Source organism: Dictyostelium discoideum, assembly GCF_000004695.1.
Source record: "Dictyostelium discoideum AX4 chromosome 2 chromosome, whole genome shotgun sequence".
Lineage (NCBI taxonomy): Eukaryota > Evosea > Eumycetozoa > Dictyosteliales > Dictyosteliaceae > Dictyostelium > Dictyostelium discoideum.
In genome coordinates, this window is record NC_007088.5 from 516,744 (window position 1) to 538,711 (window position 21,968).

General features: G+C 23.4%; 5 protein-coding genes across 5 annotated transcripts; 3 read left to right on the forward strand and 2 right to left on the reverse strand.

Annotated features, from left to right (window-relative positions):
- Positions 1 to 860: 860 nt before the first annotated feature.
- DDB_G0271526 (hypothetical protein) lies at positions 861 to 1,856 on the reverse strand (the record flags this gene model as incomplete). The annotated part of the gene is made up of 3 exons (XM_640468.1): positions 861 to 1,033; positions 1,159 to 1,493; positions 1,846 to 1,856. 3 exons carry the CDS (start codon positions 1,854 to 1,856, stop codon positions 861 to 863), a joined length of 519 nt encoding a protein of 172 aa, XP_645560.1.
- Positions 1,857 to 2,734: 878 nt separating this feature from the next.
- Positions 2,735 to 10,348, forward strand: pks7 (beta-ketoacyl synthase family protein; the record flags this gene model as incomplete). Its single annotated transcript, XM_001732911.1, has 2 exons — positions 2,735 to 3,371; positions 3,444 to 10,348. 2 exons carry the CDS (start codon positions 2,735 to 2,737, stop codon positions 10,346 to 10,348), a joined length of 7,542 nt encoding a protein of 2,513 aa, XP_001732963.1.
- Positions 10,349 to 10,561: 213 nt separating this feature from the next.
- Positions 10,562 to 11,527, forward strand: DDB_G0271528 (hypothetical protein; the record flags this gene model as incomplete). The annotated part of the gene is made up of 2 exons (XM_640471.1): positions 10,562 to 10,595; positions 11,172 to 11,527. The coding sequence occupies 2 exons, from the start codon at positions 10,562 to 10,564 to the stop codon at positions 11,525 to 11,527; spliced, it is 390 nt and encodes a 129-aa protein (XP_645563.1).
- A 1,018-nt stretch (positions 11,528 to 12,545) lies between these two features.
- Positions 12,546 to 13,842, reverse strand: DDB_G0271568 (hypothetical protein; the record flags this gene model as incomplete). Its single annotated transcript, XM_640472.1, has 2 exons — positions 12,546 to 13,473; positions 13,730 to 13,842. The coding sequence occupies 2 exons, from the start codon at positions 13,840 to 13,842 to the stop codon at positions 12,546 to 12,548; spliced, it is 1,041 nt and encodes a 346-aa protein (XP_645564.1).
- Positions 13,843 to 14,237: 395 nt separating this feature from the next.
- pks8 (beta-ketoacyl synthase family protein) lies at positions 14,238 to 21,856 on the forward strand (the record flags this gene model as incomplete). The annotated part of the gene is made up of 2 exons (XM_001732912.1): positions 14,238 to 14,874; positions 14,949 to 21,856. 2 exons carry the CDS (start codon positions 14,238 to 14,240, stop codon positions 21,854 to 21,856), a joined length of 7,545 nt encoding a protein of 2,514 aa, XP_001732964.1.
- Positions 21,857 to 21,968: the final 112 nt, after the last annotated feature.

Here is a 21,968-nt window from a genome sequence, read left to right on the forward strand (position 1 = left end):
AGATAAAATAAATAATTAATTTAATTTATTTTTAATGAAAAAAATTCTTAAAATACTATTAAAAAATGAGAGATTGCTGGTTTTATAAAATTTATTAACTTCTTTTTTCCAGTGTTTATATAAAAAGGATTCTATTTTTTTTATATTTTAAAATTAAAAAATAATTATATTAAAAAGGTAAAAAATAAATTTTTCTGAAAAACTTTAAAATATATATATTATATATTAATAGTTTTTTAAAAAAAAGAAAAAAAATAAAAAATAAAAATTAAAAAGAAAAAAATAAAAAATAAAAAAAATCATGTTAAAAATTTTTATAGCTATTTTATTTTAGTGATATTCTCATTACTTTCAAATTTGAATGCAGTAAATGGAGTTAGTGTTGGCTGTATGACCTATTGTCAAAATTATTTTAAATTTTGCACCTTAGGATCCAGTCAATCAGACAAATTAAATTGCAAAAAGATAAATGAAAAATGTCCAGAGGGATGTCTAAATATTCTACCAACTAGGTTGGGATGAATAATTCGAAATGGATTGAATTGGAACAAATTGAAACAATTTTTTAATGTTTATAAAAATAAACTAAATTTAAAAATAATAAAATTTTTTAAAATTTGAACAGTCACTTTCATTTATTTTGAAATAAATTTTTTTTTTTTTTTTTTTCTGTAACAGAAGTGGTATGGTTTAGAAAGATTTGAAATATATCTCCCCATTTTAGAGTTTCTTCATTCTATTGATGTTGAATACATTATGAGAATTGATAATATTTGGAAATTATAATTTAAACGGTTTCTTTGATCTCTTGCTTAATAGACCAACCCAAGAATAACACTTTTCCTTGATACCATATTTTCTTATGTTTTGTCATTAATTTCATATTCGCATAATTTATCATTCCAAATGAATTTAACACCTTTTCTATATATTGATATATTGGATGAGAATATTGATTTTGACGATGTATTCTCCTGACAGTCTTTTTCACTAATAACCATTTGATTTTGTTTCTCTAACTTTTCTTGGTTTTCTAATAATTTATTATTGATCTCATTTTGAGATTCTTTTAAATTGCATACCATTGAATTTGCTAAAGTTCCAACCTCTACTTCCATTTGCTGACAACTACCAGTTTTAAAGTTGTGAATAATCTACCTCCAATTGCATTGATTGAACCACGAGATGGACTATTATCATTATTGCTGTCATTAAAGGTGTCATCACCATTTAAATCTACATCTTCTTCATCTCTGATATTATTAATTTTATTATTGTTATAACTATTATCTTTATTATTATTATTATTATTAATCCACCAATTTGCTTTTGTGTGGCCTAATCTACAACAATTTAAGCATTTTAATCTATTATTAAATTTATCATTGTTATTAGAATTAATATTATTGTTGCTGTTTTGATTATAATTGTTATTATTATTATTATTATTATTATTATTATTATTATTATTATTATTATTATTATAATTGCTACTATTTTAATTATTGTTATTAAAATTATAATTTCTATTTGAATCAAAATTATTATTTGATATTGAATTGTAATCATTTCTCAAACTTCTATTATTATAATAAGAATTATCATCATTTCTTTGTCTCATTGAATTAATGGATTGAGAAGAAGAAGAAGATGATGATGATGGACTTGATTATAAATAATATGAACTTGGGAGTCCATTGATGAATTTGATTGATTTTTAGGAGATGAATAAGGTGATTCATAATTATCAATATTATCCCATTTGATTTTGTAATTATTATTATTAATATTACTATTGTTATTATTATTAAATTTTATATTATAATTTGAAAAGTTTGGGTGTACACTTTGGCCATTAAATAATGATTTACCTTATTGCAATATTAAAAAAAAAAAAAAAAAAGTAGAAATTTAAAAATAAGGAGTATTATTATTATTTCTTTATTTCATAAAATTCGATTTTGAAAAAAAAAAAAATTAGATTTACCATATTAAATTTTCATTTTTTCCACAAATCGCCACACAAAAATTTTTTTTTTTTTTTTTTTAAAAAAAGGAGGGTTTTTTTCATGCAAAAGGGTGTTAAAATAAAAATAAAAATAAAAATAAAAAAATAAAAAAAAAAAAAAAAAATTAATTAGACCAGGCCATAAAATTTCATTTAATGAGATACGAATAAACAGGGGAATTTTTTTTCTTTTATTTTTTTTCCCACAACTAATTAGTTATTTTGCAATTAATAAATTATTGATATTTTTAATTTTATTACTATTAATAATTCTTAATTTCATAAATATTATACACAGTAACAAATTAAAAAACTTTAAGTTTTTATTTGGGAAAAAATTAATTATTTTCAAAGTTAATTTTTAAATTATTTACAAATAATTAATTATAATAATTCTTATAAAACAAATATTTTAAAAAAATTAAACCACTTTATTGATCCCATATGGTGGGTTTTGTAATTGGAAATATTGCAAACTTGTCTGGATTCTAAAATATCTCCTAATTTAAAAAGTTTTTTAAATTTTACCATAAAATGTATAAAAAAAGTGGTATTTAATAATTCTAATTAATATTCATTCTTTATATTCACTCACCTATTTTCTTAAATAAGGTTAGTTTTTATTTTTTTAAAAAAAAAATATATTTAAAAAACAAATATTAATTCGAATAAATTATTCTATATTATTCTATAGAGATATTCCTCAACTAAAATTACTAAATACCTATGAATAATTTTAAGAATATAAATTTAATAGAGAAAGGAGTTGCAATTGTTGGTATTGGATTTAGAATTCCTTCTGGTAATAATGAAAATTCAATCAGTTCACCAGATGATTTATTTAATAATTTAAAGAATGGTTTTGATGGTGTTAGTAGTACATCAGAAAGATGGAGTGACAATTTTCATAAATTAGGTGAAATTAGTAGTCCAAATGCAGGTTTATTACCATTTAATGAATGCAAATCATTCGATCCATTATTTTTTGGTATTAATCCATCCGAAGCACCATTGATTGATCCTCAACAAAGATTATTATTAAAATGTACATGGGAAGCATTAGAAGATGCATCTATTGATCCAATTTCAATTCGTGGTACAAATACTTCAGTTTTCATTGGTTCTTCAAATATTGATTATTTACATACAAATAAACATCAAGACTCAGTTTTAAAAAATGTAATAGCACAATCCACCTGTGCAATTTCAAATAGAATATCATATTGTTTCGATTTTAATGGTCCATCATTATCAATTGATACTGCATGTTCATCATCATTAAATGCAATTTCTCAAGGTTATCATTCAATATTAAATGGTACTTCTGATATCTCAATTGTTGGTGGTGTAAATTTAATATTAGGTAAGGATTAAATATATATATTTTAAAAATACACTCATTAATTAAATTTAATTTATTTAAATATTTTACTAGATGTTGAAACGACAAAAGCATATTCGTATTTAAGCATGTTAAGTAAAACACATGGTAAATGTAAAGCATTTGATGAAAGTGGTGATGGTTTTACACGTGGTGAATGTGCTGGTGTTGTAGTTTTAAAGAATTTACAAGATGCAGTAAAAGATGGTAATAGAATTTATTGTGTAATTAATGGTTCAAGTTCAAATGTTGATGGTAATGGTAATATGGATAAAGTTAACTTTTATTCGCCATCAAAGCAATCACAATTTAATAATATTAATTCAGCATTTAAATCAACCAATGAAAAACTTTCAGTAAATGAAATTCAATATATCGAAGCACATGGTACTGGTACTAAAACAGGCGATCCAATTGAAACTGAAGCAATTTCAATGGCTTTTAAAAATAGAGATAAATCAACACCAATTCTAATTGGTTCAATTAAAAGTAATATTGGTCATTGTGAAGCTGGTTCAGGTGTTGCATCATTAATCAAATGTTGTTTAATGTTTAAATATCAATGCTTTTTACCAAACATTCATTTCAAAAATCCAAATCCATTAATTAAATTCAATGAATGGAATTTAAAAGTTGTAACATCACCAATTCCATTCAACAGGAAAAATGAAAAACCAGTTTCAATGATGATTAATAACTTTGGTGTAACAGGTTCAAATTGTTGTTTACTTATTTCAGAGTTTAAAAAACAAGATTATGAGCCATATGAAAACAACTACAAAAGTAATAATAAAAATATATTAATACCATTCTCAGCAAATTCATCAAATTCATTAAATCAATACCAATCAAAATTTAAAAATATAATTAATAATCAATTCAATTTTATTGATTTTACCGCAAATCAAATTTATTCAAAATCAAATTATCTTTGTCAAAGATCAGTTATAGCTGCAAGTAATTCAAATGAACTTTTTGAAAAAATTTTAAATAAAAAACAAATTCAAACTAAAAATTCAATCATTTCGAATATGTCATTCAAAGGAAAGAACCCAATTACAATTTTTGTTTTTTCAGGTCAAGGATCACAATATCCTAAAATGGCTTTAGAATTATATAATAATGAAGTAATCTTTAAGAAGTCAATTGATTTAATCAATTCAAAATTATCAAAATACTATGGTTATTCAGTTTTAGAAAAATTAAGGTCGATAGGAGATGATGATACCACTTCCATTCATGATCCAAATATTTCACAACCAGCAGTGTGTATGATTTCAGTATCACTATTTGAATTGTATTGCCATTGGGGAGTAAATCCATCATTTATTCTTGGTCATAGTCTTGGTGAAATTTCAGCATCATATTGTTCTGGAATGATAGACTTAGATACATTCTGTTATACAGTTTATCACAGATCAATAGCGCAAACTAAAACACACGGTAATGGTAGAATGTTATCAATCAATATCAGTGATGAAGAATTTAAATCAATGTATTCTCAAAAGTATCCACAAATTGAAATAGCATGTTATAATTCACCTCAATCAATTGTTGTGGCAGGTAATGAATCAATATTAAATGAAATTTCAAAAGAATTAAAAGAAAAAGAAATTTTCACTGCAATGTTAGGTTCATTATCATCATTCCATACAAGTAGTCAGCAATGTACAAAAGATAGTGTATTAAAACTAAATATTCAAAGCAATCAACCAAAAGTACCAATATTTTCAACAGTTACAACAAATTTATTTAATGAATCAAATCGATTTAATTCACAATATGTTTACGATAATATTATTAATCCAGTTAGATTCACACAAACAATTTCAAATATTTATAAACATATCGAATCAAATCAATTAAATAATGATATTGTATTCATTGAAATTGCACCACATCCAACATTATCATTTTATATTAAACAAATGGTACCATCAAGTTTAAATGAATCAGTTTCAGTTTATTCAGCACTTCACAAGAAAAAGAATGATGTCGAAGAGTTTCAACAAACCATTTCAAATTTATATTGTCAAAATGGATATAATATTAATTTTAAATGTCAATTTAATAATAAAAAATCAAATAAAAAAATTGATTTACCTCTTTACCAATGGAGTGACGAAACATACTTCGCTCAAACTCAAACACTTGAACAACATAGAGAAGAAGGACCACCAATTGACCATCTTGGTATATCAAACTCTTTTATTTCACCATTTAATAATTCATATAAAACATTAATCGATATAAACAATAAACCATTCCAATATCTTAAAGGTCATATGGTTAAAGGTAAATACTACTTCCCAGGTTGTGGTTATATCGATAATATTATTCAACTTTATAAAAATCAAGATATTTTTATTAGTTTTATAGAATTTAAAACACCATTAATTTTAATTGAAGGTATCAATCAATGTTTACAAACAAACATTCAACAAACTGGTAAAAGTGAATATCGTGCACAATTTCATTTCAAAGATCAAAAATCAAATCAATGGACTCAATCGTCAAATTCAAATTTCCAATTATTAGATCATGGTAATGATATACCATCAAATTATAATATTGAAGAAATTATTAAAAACAAATGTAATTTAAGCAAATTAACAAAGAATGAACTTTATACACATATAAAATCAAAAACTGGTTTAAATTATACTGGAGTTTTTAAAGGTGTTACTGAATGTTATATAGGTGATAACTGTTCATTATCAGTTGTATCTTTAGAATCTCAAACAAACTCATTTTTAAATATACCAATATTAGATACATGTTTACATGGAATGTTAGTATTAATAAATGATCAATGTCAAATTGTATTTGATAAAACCATTGGATTTAAATATTATTCATCAAACATACCAGCATATTTCAAAGAAAATAAAGATTGTTTTTATGTTTATTCCCATTTAAAATCAAAGAGTGCTGATTCATACCATGGATCTATAATTGTAATGTTATCAGATGGTTCAGTTTTATATGAAATTCAAGAAGTTGTTTGTAAATCATTAATTCCAATCAAAGATTCACTTAAAATTGAATATCCAAATGATGAATTATACAAAGTTCATTTACAATCAAAAGATTCTCAAATTCCAACACCATCATATTTCAAATCAATTATTTATGAAAATGATTCTTTCCATTCTATTGTAAATATTCCAGAAGATTTATTCAAATATATTTCAACATTGTTTTATAAAGATATTATAAAAAGATGTCCAGAAATTAATATCAATAAAATTAATTCTCATAGTGTTAATGAAATTATTTCAAGTTTCAGTAAAATTTCAAAACACGAAAGATTATTTAGATTTGTATTTGAAACAATAAAAGAGAATGGTATTCTTAATAGTTTGGAAGAAAATGATGATGCTTATTTCGAATTTAATGAATTAGTTATAAAATCATCAAGAATTATTTCAAAATTATTATTTCCATTAGAAAATGATAATGATAATGAAGATTTACCTCAATCATTATTTCAAAATGGTTTAATGGATAAATTTTATAAATGCAACAATTTTAAAAAGAAAAATCAAATTATTTCACATGTTATAAAACATTCAATTAAAGAGATTATTAATAATAATATTATAATTAGAATTTTAGAATTTGGAGGAGGTACTGCATCATTATCAGTTGAAGTTATTGGAGAAATCGTTACATTACTCCAAGAGAATCCAAATTATCAAGTTGAAATCGAATATACATGGAGTGATATTTCACCTGCATTCATAGCAGATGCAAAGAATAAAATCAATAAAATCATTAATGATGCTGCTATAACAAATGGATTAAATGTTATTTATCTTCCATTAACAATTGGTGAATCATTGATAGAAACTCAATCAATTAAACCATCATATTATGATTTCGTTATAATGTCAAATGTTCTTCATGTTGTTAAAGATATCAAACAAGTGGTAGAACAAATGTATCAATTGTTAACACCAAATGGTCAATTGGTGTTTGTTGAACCACCTTATAAATCAATTCTAATTGATTCAATAGTTGGTTCATTTGATCAATGGTGGTCATTCACTGATACTGATATTAGAAAAGATAGATGTGGTATGTCTCAACAAAGTTGGTATCAATTATTAAAGACATGTAATTTTAAAGACATTGTAATGTCTAAAGAATGCATTTTCGGATCAGTAATACAGGCACAAAAACCACCAATTTCTTTATTGAATTCTCAACCAAAACATGATAATATAATTATATATGGTGGTGGTAATAATTCACGTTTTTTTGAAAACATCAAATTATATTCAAATTCGAAAAGTTTAATTCAAATTGAAACTATTCAAGAATTTAATCAATTTATAAATAAATCTACAATTACAAACGATTCAATCATTTATTTTATAAAAACATTAGAAACATTATCATTGGATAATTTTGCACAAATAACTCTTGAATATATTGAAATCAATAAAAAACTATTACAAATTAATAGTTTATGTAAACATGTATTAATTGTTAGTGATTCAAGAAAAACTAACTATTTAGCATCATCAGTTGTTGGTGCTGCAAGATACTTTGATGAATTCCAACAATTGAAATTACATACGTTAGATTTTGATTATGATTCAACTCAAAATTATATAAATTCAAAAAATAACAAAATGGTTCAATTCATTAATATATTAACAGATTCAAAAACAAATGTTCATAAAGAAATGATTATAATTAATAATAAAGTATATTATGAAATAGTTCAAAAAGAGAAAAATCTAAAATTAAAATACAATTCAGAATCTTTTGAAAATCAAAATAATTTAATGTGTTCATTATCACCAAATTTAGAATATCAATTACAATCAAAACAAATTAAATTAAGAGATAATCAAGTTGAAGTTAAAACAATTGCAACTGGTATCAATTATAAAGATTATTTAAATTTTAGTGGTTCAAATAGCAACGGTGATGACAATACAGGTTTACCACAATTTGGATATGAATTTTCAGGTATTATAACAAGAGTTGGTAATAATGTAAAAGATTATAAAGTTGGTGATAATGTATTTGGTTTATCAAATTCTTGTACATCATCTCACATTGTTACAAATTTTAAAAATATTCAATTAAAACCTTCAAAAATAAGTCATATTGAAGCATCATCAATTCCAATTGATTATTTAGCATCATTTATTAGTTTATTTAATGTTGGTAGTTTAAATATTGAAGATAATGAATCAATTTTAATTCATTTAGGTAGTGATGGTTTTGGATTATCAACATTTGAAATATTAAAATGGAAAGGTTTTAAATCAAATTTATTCGTTACAGTAAATTCAGATGAAACTAAACAATATCTTCTAGATAGATATGGTGATTTTATTAGTGGAATTTATTCAAACACAGATAAAAGTTATGTTACAGAAATAAAAAACGAATTAATTAAATTAGGTTCAAAAAAGAAAGGAGTAGATTTAATATTAAATACATTACCAAGTGATTTTATGGATTCAAATTTCGAGTTATTAACAAAGAATGCAAGAATAATTGATTTAACTTCAAATCATTTAAATCAAAGTGAATTTTTAAAAAATATCAATTTTAAATATAATCATAGTTACCACAACTTTCAGTTATCATTATTTCAAAAAAATAAAATACAAAAATGTTTAAATGAAATTTCAAATGCTATTGAAAATGGAGAATTAAAAACTATTCCAATTAAAGAATTTACAAATTTAAATATTAAAGATGCCATCAAATACATTACCAACGGTAACATTGAAAAAATTACAGTTAGCCATGACCATGAAATTTATAGTGATATTATTTATAGATATTTAGATGAAAAAGAGTTTTCAATATTAAAATCAAATTATCAAATTAATTCAAATAATTTAGGTAAAAATATATTAATTACAGGTCAATCAGGTATTATTTTAGAAATATTAAAATGGATCATTAAATATTCAAATATTAATACAATAGAAAATGTTATTATTCTTTCAAGATCATCATTAAAATGGGAATTAGAGTTATTAATTAATCAAACTAAACTATCAAATAATAATATTAAATTTCATTTCAAGAGTATTGATGTTGGTGATAGTGAACAAGTTGATAATGCAATCAATGAAATATTAAATGAAAATCAACAAATTACAAATATTGATTCAATATACCATTTTGCATTTCAACAAATTACATGTAAAGTTCAAGAAATCAATATGAAACATTTAGATATTTCACATGGAGCAAAATCAATGGGAGCAATTAATTTACATAATCAATCAATTAAACGTAATTGGAAATTAATTAATTTTGTTATGGCTTCTTCTGCAATTTCATTAATAGGTTCAACAGATTTATGTACATATGCTTGTGCAAATACTCTACTAGATTCATTTTCAAAATACAGAGTATCACTTGGATTACCATCTGCATGTATTAACTTTGGATCAATTGAATCTACTGGTTTCGTTTCAAAGAATGAATCAGTTTCAGTATTTTTAGACGGTGGTGGTTTCCATCCAACACCAATCAATCAAGTTTTAGGCCTTTTAGATTTACAAATTCAAAATTCTGGTAAATTCACAAATTCAATGCTTTCAAATTTCAAACCCTCAAAATTTAAAAATAATCAACAAATATCATTATTTCTAAAATTTGATTACTTGATGAATTTAAAAAACAATAGTGAACAAACTAAAAAAGAGAATATTGGAAATAAAAACATTGATGAATTATTCATTGAGAAAGTTTCAGAATTATTTTCAACCGATGAATCAAAAATAAATAAAAATCTTAGATTAATCGATTATGGTGCAGATTCATTAATAATAGTTCAATTAAAGAATTGGATAGATAAAGAAATTGGTATTAATTTAATAACAATTCAACAACTTCAAAATAATACAATTAATATTTCAATCAAAATGATATTAAATTCATTAATGAAAAATAATCAATGTGGAAGGGAAATTTAACTTTTTTTTTTTCAGGGAAAAAAAGCGCTATTTTACCTACACTGCTTTGTGAAATTTAAATAAAAAACCAATATCTAATAATAATAATAATTAATTTATATTTTTAATATGAATGTTTTAATATAATTTATTTAAATAATTAAATTCTAAAAATAAAACTTTTGATTTAAAAAATAAAAAATAAAATAAAAAATTCAAAAAACAGCTCTACAAATGTCAAAAGAAAAATTTCTAAAGATATTTCACGGTTTTTTACGAGCTCGAAAATATCTTAGGCGCCTACACAAAAAAATTTTATTTTAATAATATGACAACATCACAAAATAAATTTACAGAAAAAAAAAAAAATAAAAAAATAAATTAGAGATGCCGGAAATGAAAAAAAAATAAAAAAAAAAAAAAAAAAAAAAAAAAAAAAAAATTTGGCAAAAAAAAAAAAAAAAAAAAAAAAATTTGGTTTTTTTTTTTTTTAATTTTTTTTTTTTAATTTTTTTTTTTATTTTTTTTTTAAATTAATTTATATTTATTTTAGGAGTCAATCCATTCATCTAAATCTATTTTCTCAACTGCTTTTGGAGTAACTGTTATTGAAAAAATTATATTTATTTGAGACTGTTGAGAATGTTTTTTTGTTTTATTTTTTTATAAAATATTTAATATACCATCTGGATGAATATTTTTTTATAAAATTTAATTAATTAAATTCTCTCTTTTTTTATTTATAAACAAAACTATAGAACCAACTGACAACATCTTCATACTCCATTGGAATTCTTCGGCACTCAGAGATTAAAATTAAATGATCCCATCATTTTACCATTAGAAGATGGATCGTTTAAACTTGTTTTTGGTTATCCACCTTTTGATATTGAAATAATTGAGGTTAAATATTTGGGTGATGGTAGAATTGGAATAAGATACCATGTCTTATTACCATCAAGAGAAGATCTAGAAACAATAGTTGGTTATGATTATTCATCCAGATGGTATATTAAATATGATTGTCTACCACTCAAAACCACAAGCTTTCACTTTCTTCATCACTCTGCCTCTACAAAAGAACAAGAAAAATATCAAAGTTGTAAAATCGATATTGAAAAAGATATAAAATATTTTTCAATAACAGTTACTCCAAAAGCAGTTGAGAAAATAGATTTAGATGAATGGATTGACTCCTAAAATAAATATAAATTAATTTAAAAAAAAAATAAAAAAAATAAAAAAAATAAAAAAAAACAATTTTTTTTTTTTTTTTGCCAAATTTTTTTTTTTTTTTTTTTTTTTTTTTTTTTTTTTTTTCATTTCCAGCGTCTCTATTAAAAAAAACAAAATAAAAAAAAAAAAAAAATTAAAAAAATAAAAAAAAAATTAAAAAAATAAAACAAAAAAACATTTTCAAATAAAAGAAAAAAGAAAAATATTGTGGATCGAAGAGAATCGATTTTTTTTTTTTTTTTTTATTAATCGTTAGAATTTGCAATTAAATTGCGATTTTTTAATTTTTTTGATCTGAAATGAATTTTAAAAATCATAATATTAATAATAGTAATAAAAAAATTAATGATAAATAATTTATTTATTTAATTTTATATATTTTGGAGTTTTCTTTCGAAACTTTTCAGTCGAAAAATAAAAAATTAAGAAAAATGAAAAAAAAAAGTTTTGGTTCACGCTTTACAATATTCTTATAATATAAATTGTGTTGTTCCTTTATTTATTATGATCATTTTTTTTTTTTGGTATAAATAAACTATTGTAGTATACAATTAGTATGTTATTTTTATTTATTTATTTTAGGTTTTTTAGTTTTTGTGAATTTAAAATGGTATGTTATTTTAGATGTGGTAATTAATAATTAATTGGTAGTGTAATTGTTGGAATTGGTTCATTTGTGTTTATGCTCCATTCTTTTTTAAATTTTTTGATGGTTTCGGACCATTGGGTTTCTTTTTGAGTTTTTGTGAGGTTGTTTTTAATTGAGTATTGGTTAAAGTTTGATAATGTTCTTGAATATTCCAATCTTATTAGCTTGTGCCATTTTGATTTTAATATATCATAATCTAGTGTTGTGTTGTTTATTTGGTTGTTCCAATTGTCAATTGATTGAGTTATATTGATGTCAAATAATGATTTGCATAACCATATTTGGTGAATAACTAATGAGATTATGTTCCAATATGCATGTGTTCTGACTAGATCAAGATTTGTTTATATAATTCCAGTTGAATCTGTATTTTTTATATTGTGCGTTTTCTGCTAAATGAAAATTAATATTGATAGTTGGATCTGGTTTAAATGCTTTGTTGTTTGTTTGTGGTTTATAAATGAGTGTGTATAATTTTGTTGTTTGGTTTTTTGTTAGTGACCAGTTTTTGTTTCCATTGCAATTTTTATATATAAAATATTTTAATTTGTCGTGGTTTATGAAGTTGATTGTGTGCTGACAATTGAAAAACAAATGACCATAGGGATCATTATTCATTTCATTGTTGCAAATGGGGCAAACTTTGTTGTGTAGATGATTAATTGGAAGACATCTAGCATGGAATCTTTGCATTGTATCACGGCCTTTTGGATCTTTTAATTTTTGAATTTTGACAAATAGTTGGTCGTATGTGTATTTCCATAATAGTTGTATTGATTGTTGGTGCGAAGTAAGAAGTATATCTGAATATTTCTTGCCAACATAGTCTTTTGATTTACATTGGTGATTGTTGAGTATTGTCGAGTAGATTTCTTTGAGTGTTGGTGGTAGTGAAATATTATTTGTGGTTAATGTTTGAGAGGTTTGGTTTTTTGTTAATATTGGTTGTAGGGTTTGAACTTTATCTTTTAGATGTCCAATTTGAGTTGCATAGTTTTCCCATTCTTTTTTGATTTTTATAAGGTATGGAGAAGAGATTGATTTGTTGATGATTTGATCCATCCAACTTATCATGTATATTGAATTGTTTGCAGATTTATGCTTTTGTAAAAATCTGTTGTATATCCAAATCTTTTGAGCAACTTGTCGTAATTGTATATTCCACATACCCCAACCACCTTCTTTTAATGGTGTTTCAACAAATTGAAACAAATTGAAACAAGTTTTTTTAATGTTTAAAAAAGGAATCTCTAAAAATAACCTATATTTAAAAATAATAAAATTTTTTAAAATTCCAACTTTTTAAAAATGGTTTTTTTATTTTTTAATTGAAAAAAAAAAAAAAATTAAACCCAATTAAACAAAATTTTTTTTCTAATTAATCAAACATGATATTATTTTCTCCAAATTTAAAATATTTTTAAATTATTCCACATCATAAAATGTATACATATGTGTATTTTATTGTGAAAAATCCCCTTGTTAATGAAGGGAAATTTTTTTTGAAATTTCACTACAAAAAGATTTGGTATGAAAATTTGAAAAAGACAAAAAAAAAAAAAAAATTAAAATTAAAAAAAATATCTTCACGTGGGAATTTATTTTCAGAAAAACCTTTTTTTTTTTTCATTTTTTATTTTTTTTTATTTTTTAAATTCTTAATAATAAATAAAATGACAGTAAAATAAACATAAAAACAAAAACCAAATTTACAGACTTTATTTTTAAAATCCCCAACATGATACCGATTATCTCCAAATTTAAAATGTTCCACACTATATAAAAAAAAGTGGTACTTGATAATTTTAATTAATATTCATTTTTTTTTATTGGTTCACCTATTTTTAACTGCTTCTTACTATAAAAAATAATAGTAAAAAAAAAAGTAAATAATGCAAGTTTCTAAAAAAAAAAAAAAATATAAATTAAAAAAAAAAAAAACAAAATTTAATTTTAAAATTAATTTAGAATTATTTCTGGTAATAACTAATAGAGATATTCCTCAACTAAAATAACTAAGCACCAATGAATAATTTAGAAATTATAAATTTAATAGATAAAGGTGTTGCAATTGTTGGGGTGGGGTTTAGAATTCCTTCTGGTAATAATGAAAATTCAATTTGTTCACCAGATGATTTATTTAATAATTTAAAGAATGGTTTTGATGGTGTTAGTAGTACATCAGAAAGATGGAGTGACAATTTTCATAAATTAGGTGAAATTAGTAGTCCAAATGCAGGTTTATTACCATTTAATGAATGCAAATCATTCGATCCATTATTTTTTGGTATTAATCCATCCGATGCTCATCAGATTGATCCTCAACAAAGATTATTATTAAAATGTACATGGGAAGCATTAGAAGATGCATCTATCGATCCAATTTCAATTCGTGGTACAAATACTTCAGTTTTCATTGGTTCTTCAAATATTGATTATCAACATATAAATAAACACCAAGACTCAGTTTTAAAAAATGTAATAGCACAATCTGCCTATGCTGTTTCAAATAGAATTTCATACTGTTTCGATTTTAATGGTCCATCATTATCAATCGATACTGCATGTTCATCATCATTAAATGCAGTTTCTCAAGGTTATCATTCAATATTAAATGGTACTTCCAATATGTCAATTGTTGGTGGTGTAAATTTAATATTAGGTAAGAATTACATTTAAATATATTATATATAAAATACACTCATTAATTAATTTTTTATTTAAATATTTTACTAGATGTTGGAATGATAAAAGCATATTCGTATTTAAGCATGTTAAGTAAAACACATGGTAAATGTAAAGCATTTGATGAAAGTGGCGATGGTTTTACACGTGGTGAATGTGCTACTATTGTAGTTTTAAAAAATTTACAAGATGCAGTTAAAGATGGTAATAGAATTTATTGTGTAATTAATGGCTCAAGTTCAAACGTTGATGGCGGCGGTCATATGGATAAAGTTAACCTTTATTCACCATCAAAGCAATCACAATTTAATAATATTAATTCAGCATTTAAATCAACCAATGGTAAACTTTCAATTAATGATATTCAATATATCGAAGCACATGGTACTGGTACTAAAACAGGCGATCCAATTGAAACTGAAGCAATTTCAATGGCTTTTAAAAATAGAGATAAATCAACACCAATTCTAATTGGTTCAATTAAAAGTAATATTGGTCATTGTGAAGCTGGTTCAGGTGTTGCATCATTAATCAAATGTTGTTTAATGTTTAAATATCAATGCTTTTTACCAAATATTCATTTCAAAAATCCAAATCCATTAATTAAATTCAATGAATGGAATTTAAAAGTTGTAACATCACCAATTCCATTCAACAAAAGAATTAATGAAAAACCAGTTTCAATGATGATTAATAACTTTGGTGTAACAGGTTCAAATTGTTGTTTACTTATTTCAGAATTTAAAAAACAAGATTATGAATCATATGAAAACAACAACAACAACAAAAGTAATCATAAAAATATATTAATACCATTCTCAGCAAATTCATCAAATTCATTAAATCAATACCAATCAAAATTTAAAAATATAATTAATAATCAATTCAATTTTATTGATTTTACCGCAAATCAAATTTATTCAAAATCAAATTATCTTTATCAAAGATCAGTTGTAATTGCAAGTAATTCAAATGAACTTTTTGAAAAAATTTTAAATAAAAAACAAATTCAAACTAAAAATTCAATCATTTCGAATATGTCATTCAAAGGAAAGAACCCAATTACAATTTTTGTTTTTTCAGGTCAAGGATCACAATATCCTAAAATGGCTTTAGAATTATATAATAATGATGAAATTTTTAAGAAGTCAATTGATTTAATCGATTCAAAATTATCAAAGTACTATGGTTATTCAGTATGGGGGAAGTTAACAACGATCAAAGATGATGACTTGACCTCAATACATGATCCAATTTTCGCACAACCAGCACTGTGTATGCTTTCAGTATCACTATTTGAAATATATTGCCATTGGGGAGTAAATCCATCATTTATTCTTGGTCATAGTCTTGGTGAAATTTCAGCAGCATATTGTTCTGGAATGATCGATTTAGATACATTCTGTTATACAGTTTATTACAGATCAATCGCCCAATCTAAAACAAATGGTTGTGGTAGAATGTTATCAATTAATATCAGTGATGAAGAATTTAAATCAATGTATTCTCAAAAGTATCCACAAATTGAAATTGCGTGTTATAATTCACCTCAATCAATTGTTGTGGCAGGTAATGAATCAATATTAAATGAAATTTCGAAAGAATTAAAAGAAAAAGAAATTTTCACTGCAATGTTAGGTTCATTATCATCATTCCATACAAGTAGTCAGCAATGTACAAAAGATAGTATATTACAACTAAACATTGAAAGTAATCAACCAAAAGTACCAATATTTTCAACAGTTACAACAAATTTATTTAATGAATCAAATCGATTTAATTCACAATATGTTTATGATAATATTATCAAACCAGTTAAATTCACACAAACAATTTCAAATATTTATAAACATATCGAATCAAATCAATTAAATAATGATATTGTATTCATTGAAATTGCACCACATCCAACAATATCATTTTATATTAAGCAAATGGTACCATCAAGTTTAAATGAATCAGTTTCAGTTTATTCAGCACTTCACAAGAAAAAGAATGATGTCGAAGAGTTTCAACAAACCATTTCAAATTTATATTGTCAAAATGGATATAGTATTAATTTTAAATGTCAATTGGAAAATAAAAAATCAAATCAATCAATAAATTTACCACTTTACCAATGGGATGATGAATTATACTTCGCTCAAACTCAAACACTTGAACAATATACAAAAGAAGGACCACCAATCGATCATCTTGGTCTATCAAACTCTTATTATTCACCATTTAAAAATTCATATAGAACATTTATTGATATAAATAATAAACCATTCCAATATCTTAAAGGTCATATGGTTAAAGGTAAATACTACTTCCCAGGTTGTGGTTATATCGATATTATTATTCAACTTTATAAAAATCAAGATATTTTTATTAGTTTTATTGAATTTAAAACACCATTAATTTTAATTGAAGGTATCAATCAATATTTACAAACAAACATTCAACAAACTGGTAAAAGTGAATATCGTGCACAATTTCATTTCAAAGATCAAAAATCAAATGAATGGATTCAATCATCAAATGCAAATTTCCAATTATTAGATCATGGTAATGATATACCATCAAATTATAATATTGAAGAAATTATTAAAAACAAATGTAATTTGAGCAAATTAACAAAGAATGAACTTTATACACAAATAAAATCAAAAACTGGTTTGAATTATACTGGTGTTTTTCAAGGTGCTACTGAATGTTATTTAGGTAATGATTGTTCATTATCAGTTTTATCTTTAAAATCTCAAACAAATTCATTTTTAAATATACCAATTTTAGATACATGTTTACATGGAATGTTAGTATTAATAAATGATCAAAGTCAAATTGTATTTGATAAAGCCATTGGATTTAAATATTATTCATCAAACATACCATCGGATCTTAAAGAATATAAAGATAGTATTTATGTTTATTCCAATTTAAAACCAAAAAATGCTGATTCATACCATGGATCTATTATAGTAATGTTATCAGATGGTTCAGTTTTATATGAAATTCAAGAAGTTATTTTTAAATCATTAATTCCAATCAAACATTCACTTAAAATTGAGTATCCAAATGATGAATTATACAAAGTTCATTTACAATCAAAAGATTCTCAAATTCCAACGCCATCATCATTCAAATCAATTATTTATGAAAATGATTTCTTCCATTCTGCACTTAATATTCCAGAAGATTTATTCAAATATATTTCAACATTATTTTATAAAGATATTATAAAAAGATGTCCAGAAATTAATATCAATAAAATTAATTCTCATAGTGTTAATGAAATTATTTCAAGTTTCAGTAAAATTTCAAAAAATCAAAGATTATTTAGATTTGTATTTGAAACAATAAAAGAGAATGGTATTCTTAATAGTTTGGAAGAAAATGATGATGCTTATTTCGAATTTAATGAATTAGTTATTAAATCATCAAAAATTATTTCAAAATTATTATTCCCACTAGAAAGTGATAATGATAATGAAGATTTACCTCAATCATTATTTCAAAATGGTTTAATGGATAAAATTTATAAATGCAGTTATTTAAGAAAGAAGTATCAAATGATTTCACATGTCATTATACATTCAATTAAAGAGATTATTAATAATAATATTATAATTAGAATTTTAGAATTTGGAGGAGGCACTGCGTCATTATCAGTTGAAGTTATTGGAGAAATCGTTGCATTACTTCAAGAGAATCCAAATTATCAAGTTGAAATCGAATATACATGGAGTGATATTTCACCTGCATTCATAGCAGATGCAAAGAATAAAATCAATAAAATCATTAATGATGCTGCTATAACAAATGGATTAAATGTTATTTATCGTTCATTAACAATCGATGAATCATTGCTTGAAAATCAAGCAATTAAACCATCATATTATGATTTCGTTATAATGTCAAATGTTCTTCATGTTGTTAAAAATATTAAACAAGCTGTAGAACAAATGTATCAATTGTTAACACCGAATGGTCAATTGCTATTTATAGAACCACCTTATAAATCAGTTCTAATCGATTCAATCATTGGTTCATTTGAACAATGGTGGTCATTCACTGATACTGATATTAGAAAAGATAGATGTGGTATGTCTCAACAAAGTTGGTATCAATTATTAAAGACATGTAATTTTAAAGACATTTTAATGTCAAAAGAATGCATCTTTGTTGGGTCAGTAATACATGCACAAAAACCACCAATTTCTTTATTGAATTCTCAACCAAAACATGATAATATAATTATATATGGTGGTGGTGGTAATTTAAGTTTTGTAGAAAACATCAAATTAGATTCAAATTCAAAAAGTTTAATTCAAATTGAAACTATTCAAGAATTTAATCAATTATTAAGTCAATCAACAATTACAAATGATTCAATAATTTATTTCATAAAAACATTAGAAACATTATCATTGGATAATTATAAACAAATAACTCTTGAATATATTGAAATCAATCAAAGACTATTACAAATCAATAGTTTATGTAAACATGTATTAATTGTTAGTGATTCAAGAAAAACTAACTATTTAGCATCATCAGTTGTTGGTGCTGCAAGATACTTTGATGAATTCCAACAATTGAAATTACACACATTAGATTTTGATTATGATTCAACTCAAAATTATATAAATTCAAAAAATAACAAAATGGTTCAATTCATTAATATCTTGGTGGACTCCAAAACAAATGTTCATAAAGAAATGATTATAATTAATAACAAAGTATATTATGAAATAGTTCAAAAAGAGAAAAATCTAAAACTAAAATACAATTCAGAATCTTTTGAAAATCAAAATAATTTAATGTGTTCATTATCACCAAATTTAGAATATCAATTACAATCAAAACAAATTAAATTAAGAGATAATCAAGTTGAAGTTAAAACAATTGCAACTGGTATCAATTATAAAGATTATTTAAATTTTAGCGGTTCAAATAATAATAATGGTGATGACAATACAGGTTTACCACAATTTGGATATGAATTTTCAGGTATTATAACAAGAGTTGGTAATAATGTAAAAGATTATAAAGTTGGTGATAATGTATTTGGTTTATCAAATTCTTGTACATCATCCCACATTGTTACAAATTTTAAAAATATTCAATTAAAACCTTCAAACATAAGTCATAACGAAGCATCATCAATTCCAATTGATTATTTAACATCATTTATGAGTTTATTTAATGTTGGTAGTTTAAATATTGAAGATAATGAATCAATTCTAATTCATTTAGGTAGTGATAGTTTTGGATTATCAACATTTGAAATATTAAAATGGAAAGGTTTTAAATCAAATTTATTCGTTACAGTTGATTTGGACGAAACTAAACAATATCTTCTAGATAGATATGGTGATTTTATTACTGGAATTTATTCAAACACAGATAAAAGTTATGTTACAGAAATAAAAAACGAATTAATTAAATTAGGTTCAAAAAAGAAAGGAGTAGATTTAATATTAAATACATTACCAAGTGATTTTATGGATTCAAATTTCGAGTTATTAACAAAGAGTGGTAGAATAATTGATTTAACTTCAAATCATTTAAATCAAAGTGAATTTTTAAAAAATATCAATTTTAAATATAACCATGGTTACCACAACTTTCAGTTATCATTAATTCAAAAAAATAAAATACAAAAATGTTTATATGAAATTTCACATGCTATTGAAAATGGAGAATTAAAAACTATTCCAATTAAAGAATTTACAAATTTAAATATTAAAGATGCCATCAAATACATTACCAACGGTAACATTGAAAAAATTACAGTTAGTCATGATCATGAAATTTATAGTGATATTATTTATAGATCTTTAGATGAAAAAGAGTTTTCAATATTAAAATCAAATTATCAAATTAATTCAAATAATTTAGGTAAAAACATATTAATTACAGGTCAATCAGGTATTATTTTAGAAATATTAAAATGGATCATTAAATATTCAAATATTAACACAATTGAAAATGTTATTATTCTTTCAAGATCATCATTAAAATGGGAATTAGAATTATTAATTAATCAAACTAAACTATCAAATAATAATATTAAATTTCATTTCAAGAGTGTTGATGTCGGTGATAGTGAACAAGTTGATAATGCAATCAATGAAATATTAAATGAAAATCAACAAATTACAAATATTGATTCAATATACCATTTTGCATTTCAACAAATTACATGTAAAGTTCAAGAAATCAATATGAAACATTTAGATATTTCACATGGAGCAAAATCAATGGGTGCAGTTAATTTACATAATCAATCAATTAAACGTAATTGGAAATTAATTAATTTTGTTATGGCTTCTTCTGCACTTTCATTAATAGGTTCAACAGATCAATGTACATATGCCTGTGCAAACCTATTATTAGATTCATTTTCAAAATACAGAGAATCACTTGGATTACCATCTGCTTGTATTAACCTTGGGTCAATTGAATCAACTGGTTTCGTTTCAAAGAATGAATCAATTTCAGAATTTACAGATGGCATTGGTTACGTTCCAACACCTATCAATCTAGTTTTAGGTCTTTTAGATTTACAAATTCAAAATGCAGGTAAATTTACGAATTCAATGCTTTCAAATTTAATATCATCAAAATTTAAAAATATTCAACAAACATCATTATTTCTAAAATTTGATTACTTGATGAATTTAAATGACAACAGTGAACAAACTAAAAAAGAGAATATTGGAAATAAAAACATTGATGAATTATTCATTGAGAAAGTTTCAGAATTATTTTCAACGGATCAATCAAGAATAAATAAAAATCTTAGATTAATTGATTATGGCGCAGATTCATTAATAATAGTTCAATTAAAGAATTGGATAGATAAAGAAATTGGTATAAATTTAATAACAATTAAACAACTTCAAAACAATACAATTAATATTTCAATCAAAATGATATTAAATTCATTAATGAAAAATAATCAAATATAGATGACAATAATAATACATACAATAGATATTAACCCAATGAAAATCAAAACATTACTAGAATTATCAACAGATAATGGGTGATCTTGAAATTTTTTATTTAAATAAGATTCAA